Source organism: Schistocerca gregaria, chromosome 3 (genome assembly GCF_023897955.1).
Source record: "Schistocerca gregaria isolate iqSchGreg1 chromosome 3, iqSchGreg1.2, whole genome shotgun sequence".
Classification (NCBI taxonomy): Eukaryota; Metazoa; Arthropoda; class Insecta; order Orthoptera; family Acrididae; genus Schistocerca; species Schistocerca gregaria.
Genome location: NC_064922.1, coordinates 433,955,793 through 433,975,864, shown reverse-complemented (window position 1 = coordinate 433,975,864; position 20,072 = coordinate 433,955,793). Strand labels below are relative to the sequence as shown.

Below are 20,072 nucleotides of genomic sequence, written 5' to 3'. Positions count from 1 at the left end.
TCACAGCCTGAATATTTTCCGTATGGAGAAATTATTCCGTGTTGAACGAACAGTTTACATCCGTACATGATTCGGAGATGTTTTACTATTTTCAGTGGTCCATTTCATTTTCTGAGAACAACAGATGAAAAAAAACCTAGTTCCCGTTGACTTTTAAACTTATGCTTGGCATATTCATAATATTACTAATAAAATATATACCTTCTGAAGTACTTGAAATTGTATAGCTATTTATTCTGGACGGAGTCGGAATCAGCGGCCACGAGCGAAAATGTGTAGTCCGTGTAGTTGTGACAACACTGTGTCAAGAATGCCGCATTGGTTACCGCACCTGCCTGGTAAGTAGAAGATCTCGGGTTTCAATTCCGGTCCGGTACACATTTTCTCTGCTCCCCGCTGATTCCGCTAAATGTCCCGCTGCAGCTGACAGCAGTAGTGATCCCACTTCAATATACGTATAATGTTTCACAGTTGCGGATTCTGCAGCATTCATGTAGAATGTACTTACTGTTAACTTCATTTGTCTTCTGTGACAAGTATAACGAGCCCCATCGTTATATCAGTCTTGAATCTGTCAATCCAACTATAAAAGGGCATGCTGAAAGGTAATGCCTCAGAATTTTTGTGTCAAAATTCTTAAAGATTTTTAAACAAAACAAGAGCCATTAACATTCTACATCTTTATTCTTCATTTCTGCATCTTTGCATCCCTCTGGTGTTACAGGGCGCCAAAATATTGTGTGTATCTTGGTAATTATGTTGTAATCGAGTTTCGATTACGAAGAGTTCGTCAACACATGGAGCACCATCTCCTTCAGCATGACAACGCCAGACCACATGCAACTTTATCTTTGTTAATTGGGAATTATGTGAATTAATTGTACTTTACATTTTATTTATTGAATTAGTGCCACCTGTCACTTAATACAAGTAAATTTGGAAAAAGCTCAAACACGTAAGCCTGGAAAGAAACTAAATTTGTGTCCTAATACGAGACAGTCAGATAAAATATTTAACACCGATCAAACTAAAAACAGGTGCACCCTAAAATAATAATATTGTGTTCCTTACTGCCCATCCTACATTTAATGCCTTTCTTGTGCAAAAGAGCCGGCCGGAGTGGCCGTGCGATTCTAGGAGCTACAGTCTAGAACCGAGCGACTGCTACGGTCGCAGGTTCGAATCCTGCCTCGGGCATGGATATGTGTGATGTCCTTAGGTTAGTTATGTTTAATTAGTTCTAAGTTCTAGGCGACTGACGACCTCAGAAGTTAAGTCGCATAGGGCTCAGAGCCATTTGAACAATTTTCCAAAAGAACTGCATTAAGGGAAAACAAAAGCTCTCTTTCAAGCTGACATTCTTCGGGAGAACAAGTATAGCATTCCGTGGACTGTGTTCATTTCTCTATGTTAGTCTTCAAAGAAAAGAACCACTCCAGAATGTGCATTCATTGGCTTCTTCTTCACATTGCATATCTGAAGCTCTGTGCTCACTTTTTCCTTTTCAAGAATAAAACTTTTGCTTCTGTCTCCTTCGATCTCTCAACAGCTTTCATCTCTCTCTCTCTCTCTCTTATTTTATTTTATTTTTTTTGAAATGTTCTCCATGTGTAGATGAGGTTAGCTACATAACAGATTCAGAAAGTACTGATTTTTCTAGATCAGGTGACGTTTTATGATTTTGGGAGCTGGCTAGATACCATTTAGTTCTCTACATCTTGCATATCATACTCTATGTGTATGACTATTACGTGAGAAGAGTCCATTTTTACAGAGGCCGTTTATAGTATTTTCCATTGTTACTGCTCTGAAGTAGGCCACTCCTGATAACCTCTTAATGATAACTTGATCTGGGTTATTTGCTCACCAGGTTTCTGTTTCTTGAGGATAATGCGTTTTAAACGGTGCAATGTAGTCCACACAAGAGGCTGTATCTTATGCATGGATTGTCATAATAAACAAATGATATGGGCACAGTTTTATATTGCTTTGGCTTCACATCCATGCCCGAGGCAGGATTCGAACCTCCGACCGCAGCAGCAGCGCGGTTCCGGACTGAAGCGCCCAAAACAGCTCGGCCACATCGGACGTCTACCGTCATTTCAACTAAATGAATGGTAGTTTCGTTTTAGCATTAGGCATTTTGTTTATTCAGTATCTTCAGTAGCCTGTAATATATATTTCTTTTCATGAGTTAATTACAGCTATTTTTTGTGTGTGTGCGTGTGTGTGTGTGTGTGTGTGTGTGTGTGTGTGTGTGTGTGTGTGTGTGTGTGTGTGTGTAAGAGGGAGAGAGAGAGAGAGAGAGAGAGAGAGACAAAGAAAGAGAGGGAGACAGAAAGTGTGAGAGAAGGGATTAGTTAATTATTTAGTCTGGTTATGTTTTATTCGTCTGCTCATTATTGTTTTCGTGCTTAACGTGATCAGTGAGTTATTGATTATGTTAAATTCCTCATTAATTACATTCTGTTTCATTGCAAGGACTCTTTGTATAGGAATGCTTTCCTGTAATGTCATGAATTCCCTGTTGCAATTGTTCACCTTAATAATTTCCATGTCTTGTTCTATGCTGGATAGTTCATTTCCATGTTTCATCAGGCGTTCAGCGAAGGTAGAATATCTATTGACGGGAGTGGTTTTCTTGTTCTGTAAGCAATGTGCAATCCTTCTTTTCTCTTGTACATTTTCTTCTCTGTGTGTTGATTTGTGTTTGTATATTAAAGTGTATGGTTCAAATGGCAATGAGAACTATGGGACTTAACATCTGAGGTCATCAGTCCCCTAGAACTTAGAACTACTTAAACTTAACTAACCTAAGGACATCATACACATCCATCCATGCCCGAGGCAAGATTCGAACCTGCGACCGTAGCGGTCGCATGGTTCAGGACTCTAGCGCCTAGAACCGCTCGGCCACTCCAGCCGGCTATTACAGTGTACCATTTCTTTCCGTTTTTCTTGTTATGTTACTGTTTTGTGTTTCTACGTATGCTGTGGTTTCTGTATTGTTTGTTGGGTTCTGTCACTATCATGGTCTTTACTTGTTTTCATTATTCTTTAGTTCTGTTTTGATTTTGTGATTTAGACTTTGTACTATATGGTTGTTATATCCATTGTTTGTGTCTATAAGTTGTGCTGTCTGTACTGTAATTCTTTTTCATAATTTTCTTTGCTGGGTGGAATACTATTTAGTCTGTGTAACATATGTCATAGGGTTACTGATTTTTGATATTGTGGTGGTTTGGACGTGGCATGTATAATAATTTGTGTCAGTGGCTATTGGGTTCCTGGAGCTGTCCAGTGTGTCTTTATTTCTGTCTCACTTTAACGTTATATCCAAGACATGTATTTTCTTTCGTATTTCTTTTTCAATGGTTAATTCAATTTTTTATGTGTGTTGTTTTCGTCTGTACGCAGTTTATCTGTTATCTCTGGTGGTTCATCTACCGTAGAGGTTACATCATCCACATATTTGTACCAGCAGACAATTTTGTTTCCTTTATATATGATGATTGCATCATAGATTGTGCTTTCTATGTGGTTGATGAATATGTTTCGGAATGTTTCTGATATTGGGGATCCGATTGGAAGGCTTTCTTGTGAGCAAACTTCCTTTTCAGTGTCGAAGTGATTTTGAGATGTGATTACTTCAAGGGTTTTCCTTATTTCTCTAATATTATCAGCAGGTAGCATGCTGCATGTCAGTAGATTTTCAGTCAGTTTTACTGTGGAGGTGTACACGTTTTCTATGTTGAGTGACGCTCATTGTGGAATATGTAAGTCTCTTATATGTGTAACGAGTTTATTAGTGTTTTTCACTGTCCTGCTATTCTACATTTCATAGTGTTGTGTCATGATTATGTTAATGTGTTTCACCACATGGTAATACGGTGCATTCATGAAATTTATAACATGCCTCGCGGGAATAAGTGGGTTAAGGACATTGGGTTGTCTTCCAAGTGGTGCTCTCGGGTTTTTCTGTGCGCTATACTGTTTTGCTTGTCTAGCAGTCTACGGCTGATGTCTTCGAGGTAGTTTTGTATGTTTGCCTGGAATCATGCTATAGCATCAGATTTGAGTTTTGTAATGTTGTTAGAGGAGATGGAATCTTTCTGTTTATTGTTCTTTATTCATCAGCACTGCGCTGTTTCCTTTGAAGATGAAATCTTTGGTTTTTCACATACATTGTTCTTTATTGATCAGTATTGAGCTGATTCTCAGGTCTGCTCTTCTATTTATGATGTTATTAGAGTGGAGTTTTTCTTTTAATTCCCTAGTCATGTTCCTTTCTTTTCGAAATTTCGTATTTTGCTCTTTCTTTGATATGGTGATTATACTTATTTCTTCCTTCACTAGTTCTCATGTTAGCCCAACATTTATTGTGCTGTATTCTTGTTTCTCTTTCTCTACAAGGTTGCATTTTGATTCTATCAGATTTTCTATGTAGTGGTTGTGTATCTTCGTACCGAGATTGCAGAGAACCCTTTCTTCTCGTACTTGTGTTTCTTTTGCTATTAATTCACTGTCTGCAAGGTTTATTAGTTTTAGGTGGAATTTATGGTTATTGGTGTTTGTACTTTCTTGTAAAGCAAGGAATAAATCGAAAAACACAAGCACACAACAAATGAACAAGTATCTATCCACACATACACAACACAAAAAAGGACGAAAGATAAACACACAGCGACAGTTTGCAACACTGCAGCCGGCCGGAGTGGCTGTGCGGTTCTAGGCGCTACAGTCTTGAGCCAAGCGACCGCTACGGTCGCTGGTTCGAATCCTGCTTCGGGCATGGATGTGTGTGAGGTATTTAGGTTAGTTAGGTTTAATTAGTTCTAAGTTCTAGACGACTGATGACCTCAGAAGTCGCAAAGTGCTCAGAGCTATTTGAACCATTTTGCAACACTGCACACTTTAACCACACACATTTAACACACAATGAAACTTGCAAGTGACTTGTTGCGATAAATGTGGGCGAGAAAATGCCAAAAACCGGTCATCTGGAGTCTGGACACGAAGTAAGCCAGCTACTGTGACCTAGCGGTTCTAGGCGCTTTAGTCTGGAACAGCGCAACCGCTACGGTCGTAGGTTCGAATCTTGCCTCGAGCATGGATGTGTGTGATGTCCTTAGATGTTAGTTAGGTTTAAGTAGTTCTAAGATCTAGGGGACTGATGACCTCAGATGTTAAGTCCCATAGTGCTCAGAGCCATCTGAACCATTTTGAACCACACATGAACTAAAAACATTATATATGTAACACGAAACGATAATTTAACCTCAAGAAATTTGTGCTGTGTAAGTCATTTCTAACCTGAAAAACCAGAGAGCTACTTGATAAAACGTAACATATTAACATATTTGTAATTACTACGTAAACACACATGTATTACAGGCCACTGAAGAAGCGACAAGCGTATGGCAAAAACAATCTGCCTTTCATTTAGTTACAAAGACGGAATATATCTGCATAATTTTGAAGCAACTAAGGAATGGCGGAAATCGTAAGATAATGACAAATAATCCAACAACATACTAATAACATGAGTCTGCATGCAGTCACTAGGTGACAAGGTGAAATTACCCTAATATGAGATAGCGCGCTACCGCGTGTTGCCGCCTAAAAACTAGCGCACTGGTTACGCTGCTCGGTTTGAAGTACTATTAAGCATAGAGAATGAAAAAGTACTTTGCGAAGTTTATAATCGTATGAATATTGTTGCAACAGCTACTCGACTTCAGATATTAAATCCATACAAGCACACTAAAAATCTTGAAATTTAAGGCTTGTAAAACAAAGAATTTTCGACAATGTCCAGCTTCGTAGTAGTCTTACTGTCACTGCTTTACGCCTCAGGTGACGTGAGATTTGACTTCCGATACCTCCCAGTAGAGTGATAGATTCATGTGTGGGTTCGCATTCCGATATCGAAAAAATCTAACATGAAATACATATTTCAGCAGCGGACACCACTTATTTTCAGTCATCGTGCGAACTCAAATGTTTCTGATGGCTCATCTGTCACCCTATTTTCACAGGTGCGTATGCATCCTGACCACGAGCTGCATTCGGTTTAACGTCGGGAACCTGGGCGGTAATCCGTTCCTGGCCTTCATAGCTCAAGGTGTCGTCGACGCCCCGGCGCATTTGGCAGCGCATTTCCTGGGCAACAAGTTTGGTCGGAGGTTCACAGAGGCTTTTTCGCTGTTGACAGCTACCTTCGTTTCTATTGTTATTATTGTTGCAATAACAGGTAAGTGTAATGTTGTTCTAATTGCTGATCTCTTATGTATTTGAGTGCGGTATTGGATGTTAACAACAGTAGGATAGTTCTGTGCGCAGCTCTAGCAAATATCGACGGTTCGGAAATAATGACCTATCAAAGTGTGACAATCGACTAACAGTCTTTGGGTGTGTGGAGCTGAACTTTACCTGCATATCTGAAATAGTTCTGGCAGCTTGAACATTACGTGGGGGAAGATATTTCGGCCTGTCGTTGTCACTTCTTTTCCTGTTCACCACTCATGTTCATTTGTGCAACGTGTTTGTGGTACATTTTAGTTTCTACTGAATTAATGAAACGTAAATTGATATTCTGCTGGAATATTACCTCAAGATCGAATAACTTAACCAGCTCTTAAACAGAGACTGCTGATTTTTTTTAAAAAATGCAAGCATCCATCGTATCAAACCATGGGAAAAATCTGCAAAGTATAGTGTGTTCTTGCAGTTTTTTTGTTCAAATTGGTATTTGAACTGAACTTGCAGCTTGCTAAGTAGGCTCTGAGAGTTTTAAGGGGTAAACAGGACCTATATAACGTTAATTTTGATTTTGTACTCATCACAAATTTAATGAAACTTCGACTGACAGGTAGACACCGTCGTTTTCACTCAAGAAATTTGTAGAAAATATTTGAATTGCCTAATCAAACTAGAACATCCTTCAATACAGCTGGTGACAACTGCAACGGCGATTTACTAATGATTGCAAAGTCGATACTGCAGGTAGAAGATATCCGAATTTGTCCCTGAAAAAATTGTACCTTTTCTGAACAAAAGTGCGCAAAGAAATCGACTTGCCAAATAATGTCCTCTTTGACCCATAGAATCCGTTTCGACCCCTGTAACAAACTTCTGATTTGATTGGACAAAAACATTTTGCCTCCTTTTTTTGTGAAGACTTCGATTCGTTTATGGCAAAGGATTTCGAAGAACTTTAATACGCGCTTGTAATCTTACGCTCATGTTTTACATACGAGCATTTCTTCTCTGTAATGCTGCTATGTAATTTTATAAAGCGGCTTTACCTGTATTATCTGCAATTGCTCCTTTATCAGCGCCCTGTACCTACACATTTATCAGCGCCCTTCTTCCGTGATGACAGCTTTTGCAAAGTCTCTGTACTGGTTCTACAGATACCACATTTGTTGAAAAATCCCTTCCCTTCTTCTGTTATACTAGGTGGAATAAATACTACAAGGCAAATTACACGACGGAAATGCCTCGTTCTTAAGCACTCGTCACCACGGTAAATTTAGCAATTCCGAACATAGCTCTCTAACAGTTTCATTGAAATGACGACAGCTTATTCTAGCATTTGCAGTATTCACAACGTCTTTTCTACTGGATTTCGACAATCCTTTGCAGATGTGGATTGCAATCAAAAGCATGAAGCACTACTTCAGTCCTCTTAGTGTTACGACTGTGAGAATTGCAGTTAACAACAGCACAACCTAGCATTGTTTGCAGGCACTCAAAACAGTTTCACTTGCAAAGACCCCACTACACACGATCAACTAAGTGAAAATGACAACACTCACGGAACCATACAGCCTCCAACATACAAATACGAGCGCCAAAAGTGTTCCACTCTGATGTCACGCGCACAGGGCCAGAAACGCGTTTGCTTGTGGGCAGTGTACTCTGCGCCCACTATGTTCCACATTTAACCTGGGAAAACTTAAGGGAACTGGTCCGTAAATACTAGGGAATCCTTGAAAAAATTGTCAGTTTTCGAAACAGCGTACCCCAAAGAATATGATTTGTAAGCCCACATAAAGCTAACCATCTTTTAAGACGTCTCTTAGTAATATTTATATGTATGAACGACGGTTTCAGTTCTCACACTTTTTTTAATTGAATTTTTTTGCAGGTGAAATAAACATGTTAATTATTTGTGTACATCATAGGTACACATTACTCAAAATACAAATAAAGTAGAAGGTTAATTTTTTTCCTGTAAGTTCTTTACAATATTATCTTTAACGTTGCTGTCATAAATTGTGGTATTAAGAAATTTTAAGTATGACTATCGAAAATTCTGTAAATGAATTCAAGGTTTTTGTTCAAAAAAGCTTTTTATTTTCAAAGTTAAGTCACAAGAGTAAACTACTTCTTAGTTAAGCATGTTTTAAGACAGTATACAAAATTTCAGCTCTGTATCTTTAATAGTTTTTAGCGAAAATTTACAAGAACATGAAATAACTTAACTTTCGGGAAATTCAAGTTTAAGTTAATACTGGATTTTTCTATTAAACTTGCATGACACTAATGCATCCCAGGTCCTTATACAGGGTGGTCCGTTGATCGTGACCTGGGCAAATATCTCACGAGATAAGCGTCAAAAAAGAAAACTACAAAGAACGAAACTTGTCTAGCTTGAAGGGGGAAACCAGATGGCGCTATGGTTGGTCCGCTAGTTGGCGCTGCCATAGGTCAACAGGATATCAACTGCGTTTTTTTGAAATAGCACCTCCCATTTCTTATAACATATTCGTGTAGTACGTACAGAAATATGAATGTTTTAGTTGGACCACTTTTTTCGCTTTGTGATAGATGGCGCTGTAATAGTCACGAACATATGGCTCACAATTTTAAACGAACAGTTGGTAACAGTCAGGTTTTTTTTTTTAAATTAAAATATAGAAAGTAGGTACGTTTGAACATTTCATTTTGTTTGTTCCAATGTGATACATATATCATTGCGAACTTATCATTTCTGGGAACGCATGCTTTTGCAGTGTGATTACTTGTAAATACCACATTAATTCAATAAACGCTCAAAATGATGTCCGTCAACCTCAATGCATTTGGCAATACGTGTAACGACATTCCTCTCAACAGCGAGTAACTCACATTCCGTAATGTTCGCACATGCATTGGCAATGCGTTGACGCATGTTGCCAGGTGTTGTCGGTGGATCACGATGCCAAATGTCCTTCAATTTTCCACACAGACAGAAATCCGGGGACGTCAGATCCGGTGAACGTGCGGGCCATGGTATGGTGCTTCGACGACCTATCCACCTGTCATGAACTGTGCTACTCAACACAGCTTGCACCGCACACGAGCTATGTGCCTGACATCCATCATGTTGGAAGTACATCGCCATTATGTCATGCAGTGAAACATCTTGTAGTAACATCGGTAGAACATTGCGCAGGAAATCAGCATACATTGCACCATTTAGATTGCCATCGCTAAAATGGGGGCCAATCATCCTTCCTCCCATAATGCCACACCAGTCATTAACCCGCCAAGGTCGCTGAAGTTACACTTGTCGCAGCCATCGTGGATCTTCCGTTGCCCGTGCATATTATGCCGGTTTACGTTACCGCTTAAAAAAAAAAAAAAAAAAAAAAAAAAAAAAAAAAAAAAAAAAAAAAAAAAAAAAAAAAAAAAAAGGCGTGCAAAAAATCTGTAATCGTCCTGTAATTTCCCTTGTGCCCAGTGGCAGAACTGTACACGACGTTCAAAGTTGTCGCCATGCAATTCCTCGTGCATAGAAATATAGTACGGGTGCAATCGGTGTTGATGTAGTATTCTCTACGCCGACGTTTCTTAGATTCCCGATTCTCGCGCAATTTGTCTGCTACTGATGTGCGGATTAGCAGCGACAGCAGCTAAAGCACCTACAAGGGCATCATCATTTCTTGCAGGTCGTCGTTGACGTTTCATATGTGGCTGAACACTTCCTGTTTTCTTCAATAACGTAACTATCCGGCGAACGTTCCGGATACTTGGATGATGTCGTCGAGGATACAGAGCAGCATACATAGCACACACCCGTTGGGCATTTTGATCACAATAGCCATACATCAACACGATATCGACCTTTTCCGATATTGGTAAACTGTCCATTTTTAACACGGGTAATCTATCACGAAGCAAAAACTTTCCGCACTGGTGGAATGTTACGTGATACGATGTACGCCGCAGCCGGCACGGTACCTCAGCGTGTTCGCAGAGGGTTAGCTGCCCTCTGTAATAAAAAACTGAGTTAATCGAGCAACAACGAACATAAACAGATGTCTCGCGACGTCCGCACCGAGCAAATACAACGAACGAAAACGATCAAAGTGAGATTTCAAAAAAAAAGAAAAAGAAAGGTGTTAGCGTCTTTGATTCATAACCAAAACATTTTCGGTGCCGGATTCGATCCCCGCCACTGCCTAAATTTTGATAAATAATCAATATTGGCGGCCGAAGACTTCCGGCATAAGAAGTCAGCCTCATTCTGTCAACGTCCTTGTCAAAGACGGCGGAGGAGCGGATAGAGGTTCAGGGCACTCTCTTGTCCTAGGGGTGGGAAATTGCCCCTAAAGGCGGAAGAATCAGCAATGATCAACGACATGAGGATGCAGAAGGCAATGGAAACCACTGCATTAAAGACACGTAACGTGTATCCACAGGACATGTGGCCTGTAGTTGAAGAAGTGTCATGATTATCTCTCCATTGGCAAAAGATTCCGGAATAGTCCCCCATTCGGATCTCCGGGAGCGGACTTCCAAGGGGGAGGTTACCGTGAGAAAAATATTGAATAATCAACGAAAGGATAATGTTCTACGAGTCGGGGCGTGGAATGTCAGAAGCTTGAACGTGGTAGGGAAGTCATGGGCGACTGGAATGCAGTTGTAGGGGAAGGAGTAGAAGAAAAGGTTACAGGAGAATATGGGCTTGGGACAAGGAATGAAAGAGGAGAAAGACTAATTGAGTTCTGTAACAAGTTTCAGCTAGTAATAGCGAATACCCTGTTCAAGAATCACAAGAGGAGGAAGTATACTTGGAAAAGGCCGGGAGATACGGGAAGATTTCAATTAGATTACATCATGGTCAGACAGAGATTCCGAAATCGGATACTGGATTGTGAGACGTACGCAGGAGCAGATATAGACTCAGATCACAATATAGTAGTGATGAAGAGTAGGCTGAAGTTCAAGACATTAGTCAGGAAGAATCAATACGCAAAGAAGTGGGATACGGAAGTTCTAAGGAATGACGAGATACGTTTGAAGTTCTCTAACGCTATAGATACAGCAATAAGGAATAGCGCAGTAGGCAGCACAGTTTAAGAGGAATGGACATCTCTAAAAAGGGCCATCACAGAAGTTGGAAAGGAAAACATAGGTACAAAGATGGTAGCTGCAAAGAAACCATGGGTAACAGAAGAAATACTTCAGTTGATTGATGAAAGGAGTAAGTACAAACATGTTCCGGGAAAATCAGGAATACAGAAATACAAGTCGCAGAGGAATGAAATAAATAGGAAGTGCAGGGAAGCTAAGACGAAATGGCTGCACGAAAAATGTGAAGACATCGAAAAAGATATGATTGTCGGAAGGACAGACTCAGCATACAGGAAAGTCAAAACAACCTTTGGTGACATTAAAAGCAACTGTGGTAACATTAAGAGTGCAACGGGAATTCCACTGTTAAATGCAGAGGAGAGAGCAGATAGGTGGAAAGAATACATTGACAGCCTCTATGAGAGTGAAGATTTGCCTCATGTGATAGTAGAAGAAACAGGAGTCGATTTAGAAGAGATAGGGGATCCAGTATTAGAATCGGAATTTAAAACAGCTTTGGAGGACTTACGGTCAAATAAGGCAGAAGGGTTAGATAACATTCCCTCAGAATTTCTAAAATCATTAGGGGAGGTGGCAACAAAACGACTATTCACGTTGGTGTGTAGAGTATATGAGTCTGGTGACATACCATCTGACTTTCGGAAAAGCATCATCCACACAATTCCGAAGACGGCAAGAGCTGACAAGTGCGAGAATTATCGCACAATCAGCTTAACAGCTCATGCATCGCAGCTGCTTACAAGAATAATATACAGAAGAATGGAAAAGGAAATTGAGAATGCGCTAGGTGACGATCAGTTTGGCTTTAGGAAAAGTAAAGGCACGAGAGCGGCAATTATGACGTTACGGCTAACAATGGAAGCAAAGCTAAAGAAAAATCAAGACACGTTCATAGGATTTGTCGACCTGGAAAAAGCGTTCGACAATATAAAATGGTGCAAGCTGTTCGAGATTCTGAAAAATGTAGGGGTAAGCTATAGGGAGAGACGGGTCATATACAATATGTACAACAACCAAGAGGGAATAATAAGAGTGGACTATCAAGAACGAAGTGCTTGTATTAAGAAGGGTGTAAGACAAGGCTGTTGCCTTTCACCCCTACTCTTCGAGGAAGCAATGATGAAAATAAAAGAAAGGTTCAGGAGTGGAATTAAAATACAAGGTGAAAGGATATCAATGATACGATTCGCTGATGACATAGCTATCCTGAGTGAAAGTGAAGAAGAATTAAATGATCTGCTGAACGGAATGAACAGTCTAATGAGTACACAGTATGGTTTGAGAGTAAATCGGAGAAAGACGAAGGTAATGAGAAGTAGTAGAAATGAGAACAGCGAGAAACTTAACAGCAGGATTGATGGTCACGAAGTCGATAAAGTTAAGGAATTCTGCTACCTGTTGTTCTTCCTGTCTTCTCTTTTTCACACTTCCTCTTCTTCTTATTGTTGCTTCTTCGGTGGCTTCAAACACTGATTTTTCTGCTTCAAAGAGTCTCCTTCGGTCAATCTTCTTCGGTCAATGGCTATTAGAGATCTATGCATATTTAGTCCGCCAGACCCTCCCATAAGTTCCATAACATTAAGCCTTGACTCTGTACTGTCATTGAAACATAGAACAACTTCTAGCACATCTATTTTCAATGTTTTTAGTGCCTCTAGGACAGTTTTGGTATCCGTTGCTATTAACGATTGTTGAAGCTTTCATTCGGATTTTGAGTACTATCATGTAAACGTTTCTCTAATAACCTTAGTGACTAAGATCCCTATATACAAGTTTTACATCTACCATTATAGCAAATTGCAAAGAATGTTTATGGTTGTAAGTCTCACCTTGAGTAGCAGCCCTTTGGGAGCCAAACCATGAAATACTGGCAGGTGGGCAGATTGCATGACATGGGTTGTCATATGTGGAGGATTTATGAAAGAAGGAAGCTCATACTGCCTTTTTCATTCCCTCAATGTCATTTTAAAGTGGAATAAGAAGCTCGTGTACACAGTAAGAAACTCACACACACACTTCGCTGTAAACAAAATATTCGCGCCAAAACAACTGCAAACAATGACAAAAGTTTCTGTCTAAAAAGAAGATAAGCAACTGTAAAGCTTTCGCAGGTTAGCCAACTTAAGGGACTAAAAAGTTGTAAATACGAAACAGATGAAAAGAAAACTTTATTTTTAACAGAGCTGTCTGTGTGTCATGGGGACTCGTACTGCGTACAGACACTTTTGAATTCCTTTATTTTTGGTACTTCCTGTGGTCCATTTTCTTGGAAGTAAAGTTTTTCTCGTTCAGAAAACTACAAAGGATTTTTAATACAAATATTTAAAAATCGATTTTTTGACAGTTATTCACGTAAGAATCGCTTTAATCTTGTGTTCAAGCAGAACGTCTATCTTGACCGACAGGTTAGTAGTGTTTACGAGTTTACAATTTCATCTGATCTCGAGGAACCAATGAAAACATAAGTTCGTCATTTATTTCCTTACCACATTTCGATAGCGATTACTCGCAATCAGTTAGAATTTTTAGAAAGTGTTATATTAGATTGTGTTTTGTGTGAGAGAGAGTATTACAGCTCTCCGCGCTTCGCTTGCAGCTGATCGTGGACTGTGGAATTCCAGTGTTTCCAGATTCCCCTTGGCGTTGCGGGCAGACGAATACTATCCAGATGACTCTACGACGTATTTAGAGTGATAACCATTGCCATACAGGATTATTACAACCAGAGAAATCTGCAGAGCGAAGCACTGACTAACCGAAGACACCATACCACTATAGGGCTGGTGTGTGAAAGGCATTGATTTAAATCAAAATCTCTAATGATACAATAAACAGGGACTACGTCTGTCCCTTTCCGATACTAAAAAGTTATTGTCCTCCACTCGGTCGAAGCATATAATCCATAACGTTTCACTGTCTCTGCCGGATGCACACTTTGCGGTATGGGGCAGCAGCGACGGTTTCTCTCTCGTGGGATATAATTTTCTTATTATGTACTAAAAGTATGAATTAAATTTTCAAATCAAACTTCCGTTATGCGTTATTGCACTAATGTTGGACAAATCGTGCTATAACTTAAACAAATTAAGCATCAACTACTTTAAAACTGATCTTCGAAACGTTATCAGTTGTCGTGTTACGCTCATATAGAAGTTGGTCGGTATTAGAAATTGATTCTCGTAGCTGCTACAGAAATTATAAGAATTATTACCACAGAACTAGTAAATAAGAAATTTTAAGACGTGCGGTTATCGCATGCATGCAGTAATACGCAAACTAAATACTGTAGGCAAAATTCGAAGCTTTACTGCATTTATGCAATAAGTGTAGGGTCCTGATATACAAGACAAAAGTGAAAATTACAGGACAAATACTTTTATTCCAGTGTAAGGACCTCCTAATTCCTTACCTTATCAGTCCACTTAATTTTCAAGATTCGTCTGTAGCACCATATCTTACAGGGTGTTTCAGAAATGACCGGTATATTTGAAACGGCAATACAAACTAAACGAGCAGCGATATAAATACACCGTTAGTTGCAATATGCTTGGGACAACAGTACATTTTCAGGCAGACAAACTTTCGAAATTACAGTAGTTACAATTGTCAACAACAGATGGCGCTGCGGTCTGGGAAACTCTATAGTACGATATTTTCCACATATCCACCATGCTTACCAATAATATGGCGTAGTCTCTGAATGAAATTACCCGAAACCTTTGACAACGTGTTTGGCGGAATGGCTTCACATGCAGATGAGATGTACTGCTTCAGCTGTTCAATTGTTTCTGGATTCTGGCGATACACCTGGTCTTTCAAGTGTCCCCACAGAAAGAAGTCACAGGGGTTCATGTCTGGCGAATAGGGAGGCCAATCCACACCGCCTCCTGTATGTTTCGGACAGCCCAAAGCAATCACACGATCATCGAAATATTCATTCAGGAAATTAAAGACGTCGGCCGTGCGATGTAGCTGGGCACCATCTTGCATAAACCACGAAGTGTTCGCAGTGTCATCTAAGGCAGTATGTACCGCCACAAATTCACGAAGAACGTCCAGATAGCGTGATGCAATAATCGTTTCGGATCTGAAAAATGGGCCAATGATTCCTTTGGAAGAAATTGCGGCCCAGACCAGTACTTTTCGAGGATGCAGGGACGATGGGACTGCAACATGGGGCTTTTCGGTTCCCCATATGCGCCAGTTCTGTTTATTGACGAAGCCGTCCAGGTAAAAATAAGCTTCGTCAGTAAACCAAATGCTGCTCACATGCATATCGCCGTCATCAATCCTGTGCACTATATCGTTAGCGAATGTCTCTCGTGCAGCAATGGTAGCGGCGCTGAGGGGTTGCCGCGTTTGAATTTTGTATGGATAGAGGTGTAAACTCTGGAGCATGAGACGATACGTGGACGTTGGCGTCATTTGGACTGCAGCTGCAACACGGCGAACGGAAACCAGAGGCTGCTGTTGGATCACCTGCTGCACTAGCTGCGCGTTGCCCTTTGTGGTTGCTGTACGCGGTCGCCCTACGTTTCCAGCACGTTCATCCATCACGTTCCCAGTCCATTAAAATTTTTCAAACAGATCCTTTATTGTATCGCTTTTCGGTCCTTTGGTTACATTAAACCTCCGTTGAAAACTTCGTCTTGTTGCAACAACACTGTGTTCTAGGCGGTGGAATTCCAACACAAGAAAAATCCTCTGTTCTAAGGAATAAACCATGTTTTCCACAGTACACTTGCACGTTGTGAACAGCACACGCTTACAGCAGAAAGACGACGTATAGAATGGCGCACCCACAGACTGCGTTGTCTTCTACACTCCTGGAAATTGAAATAAGAACACCGTGAATTCATTGTCCCAGGAAGGGGAAACTTTATTGACACATTCCTGGGGTCAGATACATCACATGATCACACTGACAGGACCACAGGCACATAGACACAGGCAACAGAGCATGCACAATGTCGGCTCTAGTACAGTGTATATCCACCTTTCGCAACAATGCACGCTGCTATTCTCCCATGGAGACGATCGTAGAGATGCTGGATGTAGTCCTGTGGAACGGCTTGCCATGCCATTTCCACCTGGCGCCTCAATTGGACCAGCGTTCGTGCTGGACGTGCAGACCGCGTGAGACGACGCTTCATCCAGTGCCAAACATGCTCAATGGGGGACAGATCCGGAGATCTTGCTGGCCAGGGTAGTTGATTTACACCTTCTAGAGCACGTTGGGTGGCACGGGATACATGCGGACGTGCATTGTCCTGTTGGAACAGCAAGTTCCCTTGCCGGTCTAGGAATGGTAGAACGATGGGTTCGATGACGGTTTGGATGTACCGTGCACTATTCAGTGTCCTCTCGACGATCACCAGAGGTGTACGGCCAGTGTAGGGGATCGCTCCCCACACCATGATGCCGGATGTTGGCCCTGTGTGCCTCGGTCGTATGCAGTCCTAATTGTGGCGCTCACCTGCACGGCGCCAAACACGCATACGACCATCATTAGCACCAAGGCAGAAGCGACTCTCATCGCTGAAGACGACACGTCTCCATTCGTCCCTCCATTCACGCCTGTCGCGACACCACTGGAGGCGGGCTGCACGATGTTGGGGCGTGAGCGGAAGACGGCCTAACGGTGTGCGGGACCGTAGCCCAGCTTCATGGAGACGGTTGCGAATGGTCCTCGCCGATACCCCAGGATCAACAGTGTCCCTAATTTGCTGGAAAGTGGCGGTGCGGTCCCCTACAGCACTGCGTAGGATCCTACGGTCTTGGCGTGCATCCGTGCGTCGCTGCGGTCCGGTCCCAGGTCGACGGGCACGTGCACCTTCCGCCGACCACTGGCGACAACATCGATGTACTGTGGAGACCTCACGCCCCACGTGTTGAGCAATTCGGCGGTACGTCCACCCGGCCTCCCGCATGCCCACTATACGCCCTCGCTCAAAGTCCGTCAACTGCACATACGGTTCACGTCCACGCTGTCGCGGCATGCTACCAGTGTTAAAGACTGCGATGGAGCTCCGTATGCCACGGCAAACTGGCTGACACTGACGGCGGCGGTGCACAAATGCTGCGCAGCCAGCGCCATTCGACGGCCAACACCGCGGTTCCTGGTGTGTCCGCTGTGCCGTGCGTGTGATCATTGCTTGTACAGCCCTCTCGCAGTGTCCGGAGCAAGTATGGTGGGTCTGACACACCGGTGTCAATGTGTTCTTTTTTCCATTTCCAGGAGTGTATATCTTTCACATCACTTGCAGCGCCATCTGTTGTTGAAAATTGTAACTACTGTAATTTCGAAAGTTTGTCCGCCTGAAAATGTACTGTTGTCCCAAGCATATTGCAACAAACGGTGTATTTCTATCGCTGCTCGTTTAGTTTTTATTGCCGTTTCAAATATACCGGTCATTTTTGACACACCTTGTAAATGCTTAGATTATCTTCTGTTCAAGTGTTCTCACACACCATGTTTCACTAACATTCAATGCTGTGCTTGAAACGTACATTGTCACAAATTTCTTCCTCAAATTAAGGCCACCGTTTGATACCAGTAGACTACTCTTGACCAGGAATGCCCTTTTTGCCTGTGCTAGTCTGCTTTTGATGCCCTTCTTGGTCCGTCCGTAATGATATTTTACAACTTCTTCTGCTTCGTGACCATCAGTCCTCATTTCTGTTTCTTCTGATTACTTTCATCTTCCTTTGGTTTACTCTAAGTCCATTTCTGTACTAAGTAGACAGTTCATTACGTTCAGTAGATCTTGTAATTCTTCTTCACAATTTCACTGACGATAGCAATGTAATCATCTAATCTTACCCCTGATATCACTGACATTCTTTCACCTTGAATTTTAATTTTATTTCCATCATTGTTTCTTCGATATACAGATTCAAGAGTAGGGGCGGAAGACTACATCCCTCTCTTACACCTTTTTTAATCCGAGCTCTCGGTTCTTGGTCTTTCACTCTTATTACTCCCTCTTGGCTCTTGTACGTGGTGTATGTTACCCATCTCTGCCTATAGCTTATCACTAATTTTTCTCGGAATTTCACACATATTGCAGTGTTTGACATTGTCGAGCGCTTTTTCGAAGTCGACAAATCGTATGAACCCGTCTGGACTTCTTTAGTCTTGCTTCCATTATCCACCGCAACGACAGAATTGCTTCTCTAGTGCCTTTATCTTTCCTAAGGCAAAATTGACCGTCATATGACTCATACTCAGTTTTGTTTTCCATTCTTCTGAGTAGTATTCTTGTCAGCAACTTGGATGATTGAGCTATTAAGCTGATTGATAATTCTCGTATTTAGCAGCTCTTTCATACTTCGGAAATGCGTGGATGATATTTTTCCCAAAACTAGATGCTTTATCGCAAGAGTCATACGTTCTACACACTTACGTGAATAGTCGTTTTGTTGCCATTTCCCCCAGTGATTTTAGAAATTCTGATTGGATGTTATCGATCCCTCCTGCCTTATTTGATCTTAAGTCTTCCAGAGCTCTCTTAAATTCTAATTCTAACACTGGATCCCCCATCTCATCTCTTTCGACTCGTGTTTCTTCATCTATCGCATCAGACAACTCTTCTCCCTCATACAGGCCTTCGATTTACTCTTTCGAATTATAAGCTCTCTCATTTGCATTTAATAGTGGAATTCCCAATGCGCTTTTAATTTTACCACCCTTGCTTTCAATATCACAAAAGGTTCTTTTGCCTTGTCTACATTCTGAGTCAGTCCTTTCGATAACCGTTTCTTTTTCGATGTCATCACATTTTTCATGCAGCCATTTCGTCTTAACTTCCCTGCAACTCCTATTTACTTCATTCCTAAGCGACTTGCATTACTGTGTTCCTGAATTTCCCTGAAAATTTTTATGCTTCCTTCTTTCATCAATCAACTTGAGGATTTCTTTTGTTACTCATGGTTGCTGGGCGCTTACCTTCTTTGTACGTAAGTTTTTCTTTCGAATTTATAAGTTTGCCATTTTTAGACAGGTCCATTCCCTTCAACTGAAATGCCTACTAATCTATACCATATATCAGTATCTATAGCCTTGGAGAAATTCAAACAATTATCTTCAATCCTTAGTTCTTCCGTACCCACTTTTTTGTGCATTTATTCTTCATGACTTGTCTTTTAAACTTCAGCAGGCTCTTCACTACCTTGTAACCTGAGTCTGTGTCTGCTTCTGGGTACACCTAACAATCCAGTATCTGATGGCGGAATCTCTGCCTGACCAAGACGTAATGTAACTGAAATCTTTCCGTGTCTCCCGGGCTTTTCCAAGTACACCTCCTCCTTTTGTGAATCTTGAATTACATTAGTTACACTTTAAATAAGTGTTCAATCTATGTCACGCTTAAAATATTTAAGGAGTAGTAGTGGACAGTTTAGTGAACCAGCTACGTGCTCTGCCCATTTTACAATAATTATTATGATTAATTAGTCTATTAAAGATTGTCAGTCGATGGATAAGTCAGCCACGTGGCAGATTGCTACTAGTTTTAATATTTTGGTTACACCCTCCTTTTTAAAGCGACGAGGTCATTCTCAGCATGGTTTGCAACTATATCGGATGCCATTTAATTTATAATTGTGGGATGACGTAAAATGTTTTGGGTGCGAGCGCCTTGGAGACTGAAATAGGTTCTCTTGACAAGAGCCGTGGAGACTTTAATGGAAAGAATTCTCACTGT

At 41.2% G+C, this 20,072-nt stretch overlaps 1 protein-coding gene across 1 annotated transcript in view; it reads left to right on the top strand.

The window, feature by feature from the left end:
• The window catches only part of LOC126354564 (solute carrier family 22 member 7-like), an 89,716-nt gene that overhangs the window by 56,187 nt on the left and 13,457 nt on the right, over positions 1–20,072 (top strand). Inside the window, exon 7 of the mRNA XM_050004308.1 lies at positions 6,039–6,253. Within this exon, the coding sequence (XP_049860265.1) occupies positions 6,039–6,253 (215 nt within the window). The remainder of the gene's footprint in view (positions 1–6,038; positions 6,254–20,072) is intronic.